Source organism: Thermobia domestica, chromosome 9 (assembly GCF_964235325.1).
Source record: "Thermobia domestica chromosome 9, izTheDome1.hap1.1, whole genome shotgun sequence".
NCBI lineage: Eukaryota > Metazoa > Arthropoda > Insecta > Zygentoma > Lepismatidae > Thermobia > Thermobia domestica.
The window spans coordinates 83568363-83587643 of record NC_137462.1 but is presented as its reverse complement, the minus strand read 5'-3'; the positions used below and the strand labels follow the sequence as shown (position 1 = coordinate 83587643).

Sequence of the window (19281 nt, the reverse complement as noted above, 5' to 3'; positions counted from 1 at the left end):
GGCTTGGCTCGATAGCGAATGAGCTGTTGGCTTGAGTAGTAGTGGCCCCGTTATATGCAGCCGAGTCAGCAAAAATTTTCTCGATTCTGATTGGCTGAGAGAGGTCACGTGACTTTAGGCCCCGCCCACGCGGGAAATTCAAATTTTCAGGTCACGTGGTATGACGTCATGAGTCACCCTGCGGGGAAATCCCTCACCCTGGATTTTTGAAATTTGTTCCCTTTTACGGGTAAGATGTGTGTTTATGATTGATTGACAGCTGTCACGTGATTTTGGACCCTGCGATATTTGAAATTCGTTCCCTTTTACGAGTAAGATGAATCCTTTGGTACCACGATGCTGATTGGCTGATAGAGGTCACGTGATTTTAGGCTCAGGGATTTTTTTTTTAAAATTCGTTCCCTTTTATGTGTAAGATGAGTGGTTTGGTACCTTGAATTTGATTGGTTGATAGCGGTCACATGATCTTAGACCCTGGGTTTTGAAATTTGGGTATCCTCTTTGATGAGTACTTTGGTACTACGATACTGATTGGCTGATAGAGGTTACATGATCTTAGACCCGCTACACGATGAACAGGTCACATGGTATGACGTCATGTTTTACCCTTGCGGGGAAATCCATTACTAAATCGTTTCCTTTTACGGGTAAGATAAGTGCTTTGGTACCTTGATTCTGATTGGCTGATAGAGATCACGTGATTTTAGGTCCTAGGATTTTTGAAATTAGGGTGTCCTTTCTGATGTATACTTTGGTATCTCGATTCTGATTGGTTGATAGAGGTCACATGATTTTAGACCCGTCACACGGTGAACAGATTACATGGGAAAACCCCCTCACTCATTTGTTTCCTTTTACAGGTAAGATGAATGTTTTGGTACATCAATTTTGATTGGTTGATAGAAGTCACATGATCTTAGCCCCCCACAGTCCATGAGTGAAATATAGAGCGATATGTCGGTGATCACCCTAGACCTGGATTTTAGAATTTAGTTCCCTTTTTATGGTTATGCGTAAAGTTCCCATGAAGGGTTCAACCTCCTCCTTAAATAACCCTTTTTTGGTATCATGATATTGTACTGAAGTTTACATTAAATATTATGGTTCTCTTTGACAGATAAGATGATTACCAGCTTTTTTACCTTGATGGAGATCTTGTCCTTGAATTAGTAGCCTGTCTCTGGAAGTAACAATGGTGAAAGAGGGGTCCATCGTTGTCGCTTGTAGATTTCTTATAACGCATTGTTGTGAGTTTAAGCGATTTTTTTTTAAACGCTCAGTAAGCGCTTCATTAATGGAAACAGTGTTGCCAGATTTGTCTTACCTAAACTGCTCTGGTTCTTTTCGAAACGGTTCCGCAGAGTGCAAGAAATTTTAAACTAAAATTTTTTCGAACTAAAAAATTTTAAACAAAAATTTTCAAACAAAAAATTTTCGAACTAAAAATTTTGAAACAAAAATTTCAAAAAAATTTCGAACTAAATTTAAACTAAAAACTTTCGAACTAAAAATTTTTTAAAAAAATTTTGGAACCAATTTTTAAAAACAAGTTTCGAACTAAAGATGTAAACCGCATTTAAAAATTTTCAAATCAATTTTTTTCGAACTAAATTAAAAATCAAATTTAGGACTAAATTTTCAAATCAATTTTTTCGAATAAAATCGTGTAAACCAAATTTTGGATATATTTTCCACCTTAAATTTTGAAGATTACCATGATTTGAAAATAAGTGTTCAAGGTTTCAAGAAATAATAAAACACATTTTTTTCAACTTGTTGTATTTTAACGAAAGGTATGTGCTCTTCTCATACAATTTTATTAACATAGTAAATACAGGATCTAGTTTAATGAATATGTTGGACGTGTCATCATCTTCGAATGTTGTAGACGTATCCTGTAAAGAAAAAGAAGAAACAACGGATTACTTTTTTTGAATTTCTTTTTTTTTTTGAAACAATAAAAACGAGTCAATATTGATAAGAGAGAAATAAAACTTACTCGTAAATGATGGATCTGTTTAGGCTCATCTTCCTCCTCGGGGACCAGCATTTCTTCCACTGATGGTGGTGTTGGTGGTTTATGAACTCTTCTGGGTACTGCATTTTTCTTGGCGTTGCTCTTTTATGGTCAAGGTTCCTCCTTGGATACGAGATGACTGCATTTCTTCCACTGATGGTGGTGTTGGTGGTTTATGAACTCTTGTGGGTACTTCATTTTTTTCTTGGTGTTACTGCTTTGTGGTTAAGGAGGTAAAAAAGGAAAAGGAAAAAAGAAATGGTGGCCTTATTGGGTGTTTACAGTTTTTTCTTCTTCATCTTCTTTTTCCTGTTCCAACTTCTGTTTTTTTTAACGTACCCGTACGGAACCGTATCATAAGAATTGAGTTCTTTAAATCGACGTTTTGTGTACTGGATGCTGTACATTTTTTCTTCCTTTCGTGTGACGATGGTATGGTCTTTGGTCCTGCATATTTTATGGGGGATAGTGATGGTGACTTGTCCACGGCATTGATTTGTAATCATTTCTTTTAGCGTGTTGAAATTTAATTGCTGCCCTGCATTGTAGTTTAATGTAAATCCTCTAATTTTACATATGTAGCTGGTGACGTTGGTATCTGGATTGTATATTTCTAAGCTGTAATTTTTTGGTCCTCCACTGACAAATGTCTTGATGTACGCTCGTTGGCCATAAGACTCCATCTCATCCGATAAGCATCCCAAGTACGTAGAAGGTTCAATGGTTGGCTCCCCGGGCTTCTCCGTAAATATTACAGAATCCGTGTCGAAATATAAAACACGTTCCTGCAACATTTCCAGGTACTTGTACAGTTCCAGACGTGCCTGACATGTTGTAAATGCACCTAACACGACATTGGTGTTTCGGTTTTGAACAGGCACATGTTCATTGTACTCCCAGAATGCATATAACATCGTATCATTGATGGGTACAATTTGATGGAGTTTAATGTCGGGGGAAGTGAGTTTTTCATAAAATTCTTCCGGCCGATCAATAATTGTGGTCTGGCTAAAGTTTGAACGTTGCGAAAGTTTTCCCCATAAAGCATTAACACAAAGCTTAGATAAACTTCTTCGTGCAGGATTATTTTCAATTTTGGACGGATCCAATGCAATACCTTCACGCTCCAGGACGGTTTGTATGAATTTTGATTTGTCTTCTTCGGTGACACAGGAACTGGGCCAGCCAGAAGCTTCCATTTTTGATTTCAAAAACGTATTGATATATTCCGTGAACAAGCCACCTGTTTTCGTGATGGGGTCATATTGTTCAATGTCATAATCCCAAATTTCAAAGATTTCCACCGGTTGATATCCTAATTCTATTGCCTTCTGTATTTCATATGAAACCCATGTTCCAGTGAGGCACCGCTCCTGGTCATTGTGCGTACACGTTGCTGTAGGGTCTGGGTTCATTTCTTCGGCACACGCAGCACACAGTGGAAACAATAGTTTCTTGTTGCATCGGTAAGGCAGGAGACCATGATAAAGATGGCGACTTGGTAATATCGTCATTTTGATCAGACCATTGACTTTATTTATTGGTGGTATATTTTCATCACCCTGTAGATAAATTCTAGGATGGCCTACAGGGTATTTAGCACACTTATTTATATAAGGATAAAGCGAAACAATATCGAAATATTTTATTACTTCTCCTGCTTTTTCGTCGACTTGGTGGTACAATTTCACGCAATTGGTCCTTCCTCCAAAAAAGCTATCTCTTGGATTTAATGGTCTACGGTTCATGTACGGGTGATTCTTCAGATACGTCGCCATTGCTGGATTTTGTTTCAAGAACTGATTAAATTCGCACTCCCACATTTCATGTACAATGTACCCCAATTCACGCAGTCTTGCATTTTTGCGTTGCGTTCGTTCATAACGGAATTCCATGGTGTCTTCTGGATTGCCATAGATGGGCTGATTACGGCCTGTAGTAATACATACTTTACACCCGTGATAAAAACAGCCGGCATGCTCGTAGACGTGCTCCTCTAACGTCTCAGGATCTTGGTAGTAGCCATCAACATGGAATCCCGCAATAAACACTTCTTTTTGTCGGGCCGCATGTAAGATTTGTTTTCCTTCGCTTTTTTCAATGTAGGCCAGCCATTGCATTGCAGCGATCGATTGCGTACTTCTCCATCGATAGCCATGTGCCGGTAGAATTCCAATGGTATTGGGTTTGAGGAAATTCCGGCGGAATACTAAATTGGAAGCACTTGCAATCGTGATCGTCTCCAAGAAGGGATTCACTTTGGTTTCTGCTTCAAATGACGTCATAAACGAAACACATGCTTGTCGCAGTACATTGACATCTTGAATACAATATTTGATAATTTCTTTCTGGAAATCAAACGTGTCATTACGATGATCGTTGTACCAATGCATGAACTTGTTTCTGTCTTCGACGGCCATTTCATTTGCACCATAATACTTCGTTTCTGGAAGTGGTCCAATATATGATTGATTCTCCTTGGTGTTGAAGAAATGCGGGAAGTATCCTTTGGTTGCAGGTAAATTGAACGCTTTTGACAATTTGCTTAATGCCATAGGTAGGAAGTTCAAAGAGTCAATGAACGTCAGATTATTCAAGGTTAAACTCAGTATCTTGGTCCCATTTAATATGACGTCAGGTCTCCATTGGCATTGTTCGACCATAGCCTTTAGGATGAAATGTCCATCGTATCCCTTCGAGTTGTGAGCAAGACAGAAAATCCTATTTATATTGGGACGACGTTCCCGCAAGTACTGGAGAAAATCATAAACTGGATCGTCTCCTTGGAAAATATGCTGGCGCTGACCACACGTACTGCAAGACTGCTGGATATTAGCGTTTTCAACACATGCATAACATACTTGTTGTGCAACCAATAAATTTGGAATGTGTACATACATATTATCGCCAATATTCGTGTCCTGCATAGATTCTATATCGTAGAAAATCAATAAGGCTTTCTTTGCATGCATGGGCGAAGGAACACCAGGTTTCAAGCATTGTCGATCAGGAAGCACAAAACATTGATGTGACCCCGGAACAATCTTCTTACAAACATTGCAAAAGATCTCATTACAATCATGAATGCGTTGTCCAGTATGCACAAAGGAATATACTCTGTAGCATCTAGTACATTGCTTCACCATTTTGCATATAGGTTCCCCATGATGATATACAATATTACGATGATTGTTAAAACATTCCTCGCCATAAAATTGACGATTACAGTCGTTGCACAATATCGGTGTTTGGTTCTTGTCGCATAGAGGTCTCTGTAAGCATTTGGAGCACGTTACAGGACAATTTTTCACATGTCTGTTACGATGATCATACTTTTTATGGCACGCTTCACAGTAGAACTTGGTTGCAAAACAAGCCGTTAAAGATTGGATGATATCAAAGTGGCCAGCCAAACAAATCAAATTTATGGGAGTGCGATTTTCGTCGTTGGGTCCCTCGTACATGATGTCATGGCCTGTGAAACTAGTATACACAGTAATTTTATATTCTTTGAGGTATGACTGGAATTGTCGTGTTTCATTTACACTGGCACCATGATCCAAACTCACTCCTGCATTTGCACATAACGCATTAACTTCATCGTCCACAATACATTTCGATTGATGTTGATACTGTGTATGTCGTTTCACATCTACATTCTTGTATTTTTTCAGGCCAATAGCAATAACAAGGGCGTACGCCAGACACCTTGAATCTTGATTTTTTACGCGTACAATCCCTCGTTTGCAACGTAACAATTCTTCGTTTTGAAGTATTCCTTGGGCTAAACGATCTCCATATCCGTATCCTCTTGGAATATCCACACGATGAAAATGCACGGTGAATGGTTCGTGCAGGAGAAATGAATTGTTACTTTGTAAAACTCTTTCGAACGAGGCCCACATCGTTTCCAATGTCAGGTTTCGTGCTTGGCGAAAACTCACCCAAAATGGTTTATTCGTGTTGCGTGGTGATATTACTGATAAACCAACCATCGCCTCATCGTCGACATTGGCTAATAAATGGTCTAGCATTGCTTGGAAACTGTTATGTACATACTGTATGATATCGGTTCCTACGGGCGGTGCGTTGAATTGAATTTCGAGCATTCTGCCCTCAATGTTAAATCGTCTATAATGACGAGTGATTTCATTGCGAACAGTAAAACCCGATTCGGCCATGGTTAATAAAAGGAGATAACAAACAAACAGGTACAATTACGATAAATGTGTAAGGGAAAAAAGGAATTGAGCAGCGTGAATTTACTACAAAAGAAAAGAAGAAATAAAAATCTTAATCATCTGATAAACAGGAAATCATAACATTCATGATAAATTCTTAACTAAGTAATTCATGTAAAGGTCCTGAGTTTGATTCCCAGGCGGTGGCGTTCAGAATCTCATTATTAAAGCACGCGTACTAGAATCAAAGTTTTTTTTAAATAATTATGTTACTGAAATGAGTGTTTTATTGCTGTCATACTGGAAAACAAACTCGAGACCATTACATCAGCATTTAACTGACCTACGATTCTATAGTGATAAAAAGAATGCATGAATGAATGTTTCATCAGTGCTGAGATGTGACAAAGTACGCGTAAGCATTTTTCCACTCACAACGACCTTTAAATGATGCGTTTGCAAGTTGAAGAGAACCATCAAACATTAACGATACACATACGTAATTGTCGAAACAAAATCTGTATAGCGTAAAACTTTTTAACCAAATATTCATGCACTCGTGGCTAAGTGGATAGCGTACATGCTTCTAACATGGAAGGTCCTGGTTCAATCCTCAGTGGGTTTGCTTTCCACGTCGGATCGCTGTCAAGCCTTTTTTTTTAAATTTAATATTCTCATGCGTTATCATACATTCTTTCAAATGGTTGAATGGTTGACGTACACAACTCTGGCCCTGGTTCAGTCCCGGGTGATTGCTCGAATATCACGTTAAGCTGAAGGGGACGCTAAACTAAAATAATGCTTTCAATGGGAATCGAACCATATTATTCTCAGGTGTTGTTTTCGAAATTTTGTAATGCATTCTTTTCAAAACTAAGCGCACACATCTTTGACCATGGTTCAATTCCCGACGGACGCTCAGATTCAACATTAAGCTGAAGGGACGCTAAACCATATCATTTCTCGTGCTTAGTTTTAATGTGTGGGTTCGATCTCGTGAGTTTATTCGGATACTCCCACTTTCTCATTCCACTAATTCCACATAGCGTAAATATTCCGTACTAAAAGTAAAACAGTGTATTAGTGATCCGCCCACAAATATGAAATAAAATGATTTTCGAATCTTGTGTGAAAAATAAAATCTCACTGAACTTACCTCAAATTCAATGAACAAAAAGTCGGTGCAATGAAGCTTAAATGAAAACACTTTTAAAAGGAGACCTTCTCACTCGATAGTTGAGAGCGATGTAGGATTTGAAAAATGAAATTTAGATTTTTATTTAGGTCGTTGTGAAAACGATGTCATCATCAACCAATCAGAAACGAGGAAATTTATAAAATGACATCACAACGAACCAATCAAAACGCTCGCTGCTTTTGTCATGAATCACGAACGAAAACGATGTGTAACAATCGATCGTGACGTCATTCATGTTTCTCAATAGTTACAACATCTAGTATCGCAGTTCTGATCCCAAAATGCTTTCTGTCAGGATCATGTCACTACTTGTCGTAACTGTGACGACATTTCATTTTCCTCATATTCCATACGAGAATGTCAATGTTTGCTTTTTTCGTGAATCATGCTGACACGTTCGTAGTAAAACTAAAGTAATACGATCCGCTGACGTTTGCATTTTCAATCATATGTGCTTCTATGTCAACACAAAAAAAAGTCTATCAGCATTTTATTTTAATCCACGTTACACTGTCAGATTTATTTTCTTAAAGTATATGTGTATCCTTTTCAAGAACCATGGTTCGAAACCCACCAAGATCGATTAAAAACCGAATTCATTCATAGCTAAGCGGTTAGCATACACATCTTTGGTTTGAAAGACCTGAGTTCGATTTCTGAAAAAACATTTCTTAGGATTTTTCTTAAACTTGCTTTAAATTTCTAGTTCGAAAATTTTAAAAGTTTAGCTCGATAAAAAGTTTGATTTGAGAAGCGTTACACTGTCAGATTTATTTTCTTAAAGTATATGTGTATCCTTTTCAAGAACCATGGTTCGAAACCCACCAAGATCGATTAAAAACCGAATTCATTCATAGCTAAGCGGTTAGCATACACATCTTTGGTTTGAAAGACCTGAGTTCGATTCCTGAAAAAACATTTCTTAGGATTTTTCTTAAACTTGCTTTAAATTTCTAGTTCGAAAATTTTAAAAGTTTAGCTCGATAAAAAGTTTGATTTGAGAAGCGTTACACTGTCAGATTTATTTTCTTAAAGTATATGTGTATCCTTTTCAAGGACCATGGTTCGAAACCCACCAAGATCGATTAAAACCGAATTCATTTAAGCGGTTAGCATACACATCTTTGGTTTGAAAGACCTGAGTTCGATTCCTGGAAAAAACATTTATTAGGATTTTTCTTAAACTCGGTTTAAATTTCTAGTTCGAAAATTTTAAAAGTTTAGTTCGATAAAAAGTTTGATTTGAAAATTTTTAGATGTGATTTACATCTTTATTTCGAAACTTTTGTTTTTAAAAATGTTTTAGTTCGACAAAATTTTGTTTCAATTTTTTTTAGTTCGAAATTTTTTGAAATTTTTTAGTTCGAAAATTTTTTTGGGTTCGAAAATTTAGTTCGAAATTTTTTTGGGGTTCGAAAATTTACATTTTTTGTTCGAAAATGTTTTTATTTGAAAATTTAGTTCAAAAGTTTTTAGTTTAAATTTTTTAGTTCGAAATTTTTTTGAAATTTTTGTTTCAAAATTTTTAGTTCGAAAATTTTTTGTTTGAAAATTTTTGTTTAAAATTTTTTAGTTCGAAAAAATTTTAGTTTAAAATTTCTTGCACTCTGCGGAACCGTTTCGAAAAGAACCGGAGCAGTTTAGGTAAGACAAATCTGGCAACACTGTTTCCATTAATGAAGCGCTTACTGAGCGTTTAAAAAAAAATCGCTTAAACTCACAACAATGCGTTATAAGAAATCTACAAGCGACAACGATGGACCCCTCTTTCACCATTGTTACTTCCAGAGACAGGCTACTAATTCAAGGACAAGATCTCCATCAAGGTAAAAAAGCTGGTAATCATCTTATCTGTCAAAGAGAACCATAATATTTAATGTAAACTTCAGTACAATATCATGATACCAAAAAAGGGTTATTTAAGGAGGAGGTTGAACCCTTCATGGGAACTTTACGCATAACCATAAAAAGGGAACTAAATTCTAAAATCCAGGTCTAGGGTGATCACCGACATATCGCTCTATATTTCACTCATGGGCTGTGGGGGGCTAAGATCATGTGACTTCTATCAACCAATCAAAATTGATGTACCAAAACATTCATCTTACCTGTAAAAGGAAACAAATGAGTGAGGGGGTTTTCCCATGTAATCTGTTCACCGTGTGGCGGGTCTAAAATCATGTGACCTCTATCAACCAATCAGAATCGAGATACCAAAGTATACATCAGAAAGGACACCCTAATTTCAAAAATCCTAGGACCTAAAATCACGTGATCTCTATCAGCCAATCAGAATCAAGGTACCAAAGCACTTATCTTACCCGTAAAAGGATACGATTTAGTAATGGATTTCCCCGCAAGGGTAAAACATGACGTCATACCATGTGACCTGTTCATCGTGTAGCGGGTCTAAGATCATGTAACCTCTATCAGCCAATCAGTATCGTAGTACCAAAGTACTCATCAAAGAGGATACCCAAATTTCAAAACCCAGGGTCTAAGATCATGTGACCGCTATCAACCAATCAAATTCAAGGTACCAAACCACTCATCTTACACATAAAAGGGAACGAATTTTAAAAAAAATCCCTGAGCCTAAAATCACGTGACCTCTATCAGCCAATCAGCATCGTGGTACCAAAGGATTTATCTTACTCGTAAAAGGGAACGAATTTCAAATATCGCAGGGTCCAAAATCACGTGACAGCTGTCAATCAATCATAAACACACATCTTACCCGTAAAAGGGAACAAATTTCAAAAATCCAGGGTGAGGGATTTCCCCGCAGGGTGACTCATGACGTCATACCACGTGACCTGAAAATTTGAATTTCCCGCGTGGGCGGGGCCTAAAGTCACGTGACCTCTCTCAGCCAATCAGAATCGAGAAAATTTTTGCTGACTCGGCTGCATATAACGGGGCCACTACTACTGCTTGGCTCGATAGCCATTGAGAACCCTAAACCCGAGTCGAGCAGGTTTGAACATGTTTGGCCGGCGCCCTCTAACCTTTATTTATATTTGGTTCGAGCCTGGATACTTGCTCCTCCGGAACTCAAACCCACAACTTCGTGAACGATGTTCTTGCCTCGTAGACTTCACGACTTCACGAGGTCAACTAGTTTTTAGTATTTAGATACAAACCACCTATCATTCATGTTTATACACGGTTTTGTTATAATAATAATAATAATAATAATAATAAAGTTGTAGTAGTAGCAAGTATCATTGATAATCATATTGTCCATGTAGGATATTTGAATAAAGTACTTGAAATTACACACAGCATTTGGCTCGATTTGGCTCGACTCGACTCGAAACTCGAGTCAAATTCGAGTAGAGTTGGAGGAAATTTTTCGAGTCAAGTTTCAATGAAAACTCGCTCTAACTCGCTCATGCCCATCCCTAAGCATAATTGATGTTCGGTTGTTTAGAGGAGCTGATTATAACACTGATCACTACCTGGTAGCAGTGATAATAGAGAGATTATCATTGAATAAAGGAAATATTCAATGTCTGAAAACGGATAGATTAAATTTAAAGAAATTACAAGAGAGCCAGGTGAGAGAGGAATACCAGATTGAAGTTTCGAACAGATTCTCGGTTTTAGAAGATTCGGACTTCACTAGTGTTGAAGATACATGGATTGAAATCAGAGATAGCATTAAAATTTCAGCAAAAGAAAAATTAGGAGACGCGGAAATACGTAGGAACAAACCATGGTTCGACCAGGAAACTAGCAGAGAAGAGAAAACAAGCACAATTACATTGGCTACAAAATCCGAATGAAATAACACAAAATTTCTTAAGACATCAGGCGGGAAACTTCCTGAACTTTCAGAACAAAGAAACGCCATTTTTTGAAAGCTAAAATTTAGGAACTTTAATATAACAGTAAACACAAAAACATTCGGGACATGTATAAGAGGTTCAACGAATTTAGGGATGGCTATCAACCTCGAGCTTACATATTAAAGAAAGCGGACGGAACAGTTCTGACTGATACCGATAACATCTTAATATTTCTTTGACGATTTGCTAAACACGCAACCAAAAACTAATGTGCACGGAGAAAGGGAAATGCACACCGCAGAACCGTATATTCTAGAACCTAACCAAATAAAAGTTAGAAATCGCAATAAAGAAATTAAAGAAACACAAATGTCTGGGTGTAGACGAAATTCAGGCTGAGTTAATTTTAGCTAAAGGCGAAAAACTGTGGAACAAGATACATAAACTTATTCTCCTTATCTAGAACAAAGAGGAATTGCCACAATGGTGGAAAGAATCAATCATTGTTCCAATTCACAAGAAAGGCGACAAAACTCACTGTAATAACTATCGACCAAATATTTACCATTCGACAAATACTCGATAGAAGTGGGAATACAATACCCTGGTACATCAATAATCTATATTATTTATTTCAGAAAGGCTTACGACTTAGTTAGGAGAGAAACATTGTACAACATTCTTACATAATTTGGTATATTGATCAGATTAAAAAGCTAATCAGATTAATTAAAATATGTTTAAATGAATCCCAAAGTAAAGTTCGGGTAGGAAATTTTTTGTCCACGAGCTTTGACGTCGAGAATGGCCTGAAACAAGGAGACGCGTTGTCGCCATTATTATTCAACTTTATCCTGGAATACACTGTAAGGAAAATCAAAGATAGCAACCAAGGACTAGAGTTGAATGGTATTCACCACGTTATGGCGTATGCCGATGATGTAAATTTAACAGGGGATGATGGGAGAATAACAGAAATGCAGAGGTGTTAGTAAACGCTTGCAGGGACATGGGCTTAGAAGTAACTGCAGAGAAAATTAAATACATGAAGTTCGACGGGATCGTAATACGGCAAATTATGGATCAATTAAAATATCAAATAATACTTCTGATCAGGTGAATACTTTCAAATATCTAGGATCAATATTAACAGAGGAAAAATACATTCACGAAGAAATTAAATGTTGGCTAAAAGCACTGAATTCGAGTTATTATTCAGTTCAAAATCTCTTGTCGTCGCGAATTCTGTCGAGGAACTTGAAGCTTAAAATATATAAAACGATAACCATGCTTGTTGGACTGTTCGGTTGCGAAACATGGTCGCTTACTCTGAGAGAAGAACATAGACTGACAGTATTTGAGAACACGATCCTGAGACGAATATTCGGATCCAAGAGGAACGGGAATGGAGAATGGCGGAAACTTCATAACGAGGAACTACATAATTTATAGGTTTACCAAACATTGTTAGGATCATCAAATGTAGGAGGCTTAGGTGGGCAGGTCATGTAATCAGGATGGAAGAAAGTAGGAACGCTTTCAAAGTCTTAACTGGAAGACAAATCGGGAAACGACCATTAGGAAGTCCTAGACACAGATCAGAGGACAATATTAAGATGGATCTTGCAGAAATAGGAATACAAAATATAAACTAGATTCAGTTGGCTAAGGATAGAAGTCAGTGGAGAGCTTTTGTGAACGCGGCATTGAACCTTCGGATTCCTTAGGCCATAGAGTGAGTTCGTTAGTTACTTGAATTTAGCAAATATGATTGATAATTTGACAAGAAAACATATAAGAGTTATACGTGAAAATGAGTGATTAATTATACTATAGAAGTCAATTATTATGGAAAATAATCGACAGGTCATAGCAAACTGTTTTCTGTAAATCACAACGCTTTATATTACAGTCCAACATTAAATCAAACAAACTAAGTGTTGCGTACCTAAAACAGTTATATTGAATTGTCAGATCACAGAAATTCTACATCTTTCTAACTATTACGAGTTCTCAAGACATTGTGGAATGAAAAGTATCTCACTGCCACTGTAATAGATTAACTACTTCTGATTTAAGCCTCCATAGCCCGCGTAGTCAATTGTAACATCAAGGCACGCGCGCGGAGTCTCACTCCGCAATATATATTTATCTCATTTTAATGCGCACTTTGTTTTTAAGCGATATTAAATTGTTTAATATTTTCTTTGCAATGTTTTTGCCCACGTATATTTTACAGCACAAACTCTTTTAACAGTTCTAAGAAAACTAAAATTTCTCTATCCGCGGAGTATGACTCCGCGGCGCATGCTACGGCGGGTTAATATATTAGAACAAGGAAATAGAAACAACCGTTCAATGCTTTTGACACTTATGCATAGCATAATTCGGAAGTCTAAAACCGGTTCAATGCTTTGAGGATTTTTATTATGTTACGTGCAACGTTCATAATTGACCGGAAACGTAGAAAGAAAAAAGAAAATATGTAAACGATTTTAATGTAGAACAAAATTTTAACTTATTTTCTCCATTGATGAGGATACGAATAAAGGGGAAAAAGTACTTTGTAAAACTGTACGATTAATTTAGAAGATTCCTTTTATATATTTGCCCTCCCACAGCAAAATATGATTCATATTTTAACTTTCCTGTGCACTAACGAACTTATATTTGCATTTTGTATTTACAGCTTCTTTCGGCTAAACAATACACACGTTAGAAAAAAATGTCTGAGTTTCCACTGATTGGTTTTGAATTTTTTTTACTGTTTCTTTGTTTACTCACGCCTTGCTTGAAGTACTCTTCCGCTTTCAAATGAAGGGAGCGTCAGAAAGAAGAGGGAAATCAATATAACCATCATTTACAATCTTGATGCTTTGAACTGTCAAAGGATTTTAGGAGGCTTTTTTTTTTTTTTTTTTTTTTTTTTTAAGTGTAGCAAGAGAAAATATAATGCGTTACATCTTGAGAAACTTGACTAATTCTACAGCAATCAGAAGAGCTCGGCGTTATATTAAAGAAATCTTTGTTACCACTGTCACAAGAAGCTGCAAATTTAATGGAATATTGCAATATTCAGTAGCAATTACGATCTTCCTTTGACTTCTATTGCTAGATTTCTCCTACCGCTCTCCTCTCTCTTTTCTTCGTTTCAAAAGATTTCAAGTTCAATTTGAATACTGTCTAGATAGTTCAAGTTAAACACACGCACACACAAAATAATAATAATAATAAAAGATGGTAAGTAAATGCCTTAGATATGCATGATGGAAGAAGTGAATAAATATAAAAATGTCATCTCAGTTTTTCTTTCTTTTCTTTTCTTTTCTTTTTTTAAATGCTAAAGTGTGGTCTCGTGAATCGCAAAATCAACGAATAATAGACGAATTAAAAATGAAAGCACGATATACTACACAAAATACATTTAGCTTTTTACGAGAAAAATGAAATGAAATCTTACTGTTTTATGTCCCATGGTTATGCCGGTTAGGCTAAAGGAGACGGTGATCATGAAAGGTGAATGAAATGGTGGAATGAAGAAAGTGAGAGGAAACGGGAGAACGCAGGGAAAACCCACGAGCACGGTATTTGTCCACCACCAAGCTTTTTACTAGATATTTGTTTTCTCTCCACAGGCTGCAAAACAAATTGAGTGTAACAGTTTTAAACATACTTATGTATGATATGTGGAAACTTCATCACTATCGGCAATGAGGAATCGTCATAGCCACATGAAAAATCAAAGCTTATGTTGTACAGCATAAGCTTTTAAAAATAAAATAATTTATTCACTGTAAAATACGGATAGGCGTTATAAAAACTGCAACTTTCTCATTTTAAACTCTGATAGCTGGGTTTCTTAAAATGTAAGCTGACACCATTTCCTGCATCTGAAAGTCTAATATGCTAGTAAGTTCAATTATCTCCAGTTACAAAGTATCATTTAAAAACTCAAGAAAAGACCCCTTTCAGTTAAATCTTCCGAAATGAATAAAAGCTCTCCAAATTACCGATTTAATTTCGATTTCTTGCTCTCTACGTATTATTGTGGAAGTAGTTCAGTCATTTTAGGTTTGAAGCTTGTAAAAAATAGTCTATAGCTGAAAACTGGCAGATTTGTTGTATTGGATGTCCTGAACAATATATCAAAAGTTCCCTAATCTTCCGTCGTCGCTTCCTGGAATTCCAGGCGGTTGAATTGCTGGAACGCAAGGAATCGCTGGAATCCCTCTTAAATCCAAACGAATAGGTCTATGAAGTTCAAATAGGGCTCGAATGAAAGATAAAATAATTGACTTTATTGTAAGGTGTTCATTTTACATCATGTACTGTCGGACAAAGAAATAAATCTTATAAAAACAACTAAAATAACTCCTTTGTTTTTCCTCGTTTTTACTCTGGAAGCCTTACTGTCGCAGGTATTGCGAAAACTCGATATAAATCCAATGATATATATTTTTTAAGTGTACGATCAGTAGTTGAGTGTATATAAACATTTAAACAGAGGCGTACGTAGAAGATAAAAGCTGGGGGGGGGGGCAACCAGAACCCAGACTATGATAGGTATATAATGGGTTTACTATAAACTTTCAAAATATATAAATAATAGCTTCAATTATTTTTGTTACTCAAAAAACTGGGGACTTAGGTCCTCGCCCCGGGTTCGATTCCTATTTCATTTAAACAAAACATGTCTCGCCTTCACTTAATTCGCGTGACCACTGAGCTCCCGATTTTATCTGACGGTACAGTACATTGCATCATCATTTCCTCCACTTTCTCGTTTCGCCACTATCTGAAGCTACTACTGTCACTTTGCGATTACATTCGACTTTTTCCAAAGCAGTAGTAACTATTAAGGCATCAGCATCTCCTTTGACTTCCTTCACGCAGATTCCTTCCTTCCCAAGACTAATTTTCGATTGTTTTATTAGTTGTATTTTGTTTGAGCTAACTGACAGAAAATCCCCATTGACTACATGTAACCATTTTTCACCTTTGGACAACTACGTTTTCTTATATATAAATGAAATTGACTGCGTTTGTGACTTAATAACTCTTGAACCAGTCGACCGATCTCGATCAAACTTTCAACATAGACGAAAAATCTTTGTTTTACGTCCCACGGTTATGCCGGTTAAGCTAAAGGACACAGTGATGATGAGAGATGAATGAAAATGGTGGAATGAAGAAAGTGGGAGGAAACGGGAGAATCCCGAGAAAACTCACGAGCACGGTGCTTGTCCACCACAAAGTCCACACGGCGCGAGCTGGGATCGAATCAGAGACCCCAAGCACCGGAGGTGAACGCTCTACCACTGAGCCACCGCGCCCACTTTCAACATATATGAGGTTCAGGCCTGGGATGATTTTTATCACTTGACTTTGACGGTGCAACTTAGGGGAGGGGGAGGTATATAAAAATTATCGAAATGACTGATACTAGTGTTGAACCCATAGCTTTCGATGTCACTAAGATTAACAGAGACACTTCTGATGCCGTTTAAATCCCAAATTCAGCTCCGCAACTTGAGGGAGGGGGAAGATATGATCGAAAATGGCCGATATTATTGCCAAATTCACAGTAAAAAGTGACTGACTAACGGAACATATTCCTTTTTTTTTTTAACCCAGTGAAGCGGGTAATTGACGCTAGTGCTATATAATAGTGTCTGAATTTGTTCTATGTGGTGATGATAGGGTGGCTCACATAATGAACCTTCTCACTATTAGAAAAAATAAAATAAAAACTGGCTCAGACATATTTCTTTAAAGCTTACATAATGCACCCTCTCATTATAGAAAACTTGCGCATATTTCACTTAATTCCCAAAATTCTGAATTTATTCTCGAAGCTGAATTCAGGAGGGCATCTAATCACACGTGGTTTCACGTCACGACTACGGGCATTTTAACAACCTCAGTGAAAATCCTGGCATAAAATATTTTAAAAATTCAACATGGCAGACAGAGGAAAAGGAACATTGGATGTGCGTCGTTTTAAGTGATTTATCATAACACTCTGTATGGTCTTAAACATGACGCTTTATGTTGAAGTCCAATGTCGCTGACAAGCTGGTGCTTAGAAATTTCTTATGAATTGTCTGGACTTAGGAGTGAATAGATTTAGATTAAAACGAAGCCATCTTTGGTGGAGTTCTGGACAAACCAAGTAACATAAATCAATAAAACCAAGATTCTTGAGTTGACGTTGCACCTAAGTGACCGATTTTAGAGACGTCATTATGGAACTTACAAGATATCTGAGAATGAGAAATTTATCTGTCATTACGCTTTCACTCAGTACATAGACAAATCACACGTACACGAATACTATCAATTAAATCTAGTAAACATTACTAGAAACTGATATTTGTGTTTTGCAATTATCTCTCTAGATAACCAGAAAGGGGTTTAACATTAGGAGCATGGTAAACTGACAGATTCATTATAGTGTTAAATATATATAAGTGACTTCTTGTTATAAGTGAAGATATATATATATATATATATATATATATATATATAAGGGCAGACCCGGGGGGGCTATAGGAGCTATAGCCCCCCCTTCACCCTCAGGTATACACTGGATAAAGCGGCAAACTATGGTTTAGCCCCTCCCTTGATTATATATATATATATATATATATATATATATATATATATATATATATATATATATATATATATATATAGTGGCGGATTCAGGATATAATCAAGGGAGGGGCTAAACCATAGTTTGCCGCTTTATCCAGTGTATACCTGAGGGTGAAGGGGGGGCTATAGCTCCTATAGCCCCCCCGGGTCTGCCCTTATATATATCTTCACTTATAACAAGAAGTCACTTATATCACTGAAGTCATAACAAGAAGTTACTTTTGGTTTATTTGTAGTATAACTTACGACAATAACTGAAAGGAAAGCTGACGAGAAAACCAACTAATCTTAGTTTTATCTCTTCACTGACGTAATATTGAACTCTCATCGATTTTTGAACTACCTTTTCTCCACAGATTATCTACCTAAAACGTTTGTAGAAACTGGAAACAATACTCTAGGTCTACATTAACAAAAGAGACAAAGTGCTCATTTATATCATGGTTTCGGGTCATTCAATGTAATTGTTGCAATGAGGCCATCAAATATCATCCATCAAGTGAAGGCTATCTTCAAACAGTAGCACATCAAAGAGCTCTTACTCTATCGTTATCGAGAAACCATTTGTTCAATCCTGCGTCCATTGCAATGCATTAGTCCCGTCTATTAAATTCCAATTATTGATCTAATCTCTTTAGATATTCCATCAAACAGTGTCACGGTAACAGTAGTCAACTAGCAACGATTCAAAAAGCATCTTTACACCTTGATATTAAGCGCACAATGCTGTTTGCGACACAAGCGATGAAGCGAACATGGAGAGGAAACTAGGCAAAATTTAGATAGTTCATATTTCGTCACCTTAAAAAAAAAAAAGTTTTAAGCATGTATAATAAATTAAAAAATAACAAATTTTTCAAATGTTCACACGTAGCTTTCGCTATCAATCGAATTTCATATGCATGGTTCTTGACTCACATCTTGGCGGAAGTCGGTTCTGTTGAACGCAAAACTTACCTGTCGCGGTCCGAATCCTGCTCAGATCATAGACGTTATGCGTTCTTTTCACAATTTCCTTCATTACCACAATTCGATTTTTAACATCCCCTTTAGCCTAAAGAGAATAATCATGGAAGGTAAAACTCAAAAATAAATAAATATGATAAATACATTTCGGTGGGAGAGCAAACTTCGTTACCCAGCAAGACAAAAGCCCTAAGTACGCATGTTAATCATGATCATTCCTATTATAATCTGTTAAGATATATGATTCAATTTTCCGGGTAAGCAAATGGCCAATGCGTGTATCTTTGGTACGCATTCTTTCAAGTTTGATTACCAATAGGAATATCAAATTTTCAATACTGAACCACGATTACAAGGCTACTGGATGGAATTAGAATTTCTAAGTGGCAAACTCCCGAGCAGAAACCAAAAATGATGGTGATGAGGCCGCTAAGACATCTGACCGACTATAATCATTCGAAAGTTGTAACG

At 36.8% G+C, this 19281-nt stretch overlaps 2 protein-coding genes across 2 annotated transcripts in view; both read right to left on the bottom strand.

Moving 5' to 3' along the window:
• The window catches only part of Gprk1 (G protein-coupled receptor kinase 1), a 609628-nt gene that overhangs the window by 114077 nt on the left and 476270 nt on the right, over nucleotides 1-19281 (bottom strand). The window lies entirely within an intron of this gene.
• Nucleotides 1771-19281, bottom strand: part of LOC145694287 (uncharacterized) — a 129769-nt gene continuing 112258 nt past the window's right edge. The window contains exons 2-3 of the mRNA XM_081770376.1: nucleotides 2000-5827; nucleotides 1771-1895 (exon numbers count right to left, since the gene is read on the bottom strand). Of these exons, the coding sequence (XP_081626502.1) occupies nucleotides 2296-5827 (3532 nt within the window). The 3' untranslated portion in view covers nucleotides 1771-1895; nucleotides 2000-2295. The remainder of the gene's footprint in view (nucleotides 1896-1999; nucleotides 5828-19281) is intronic.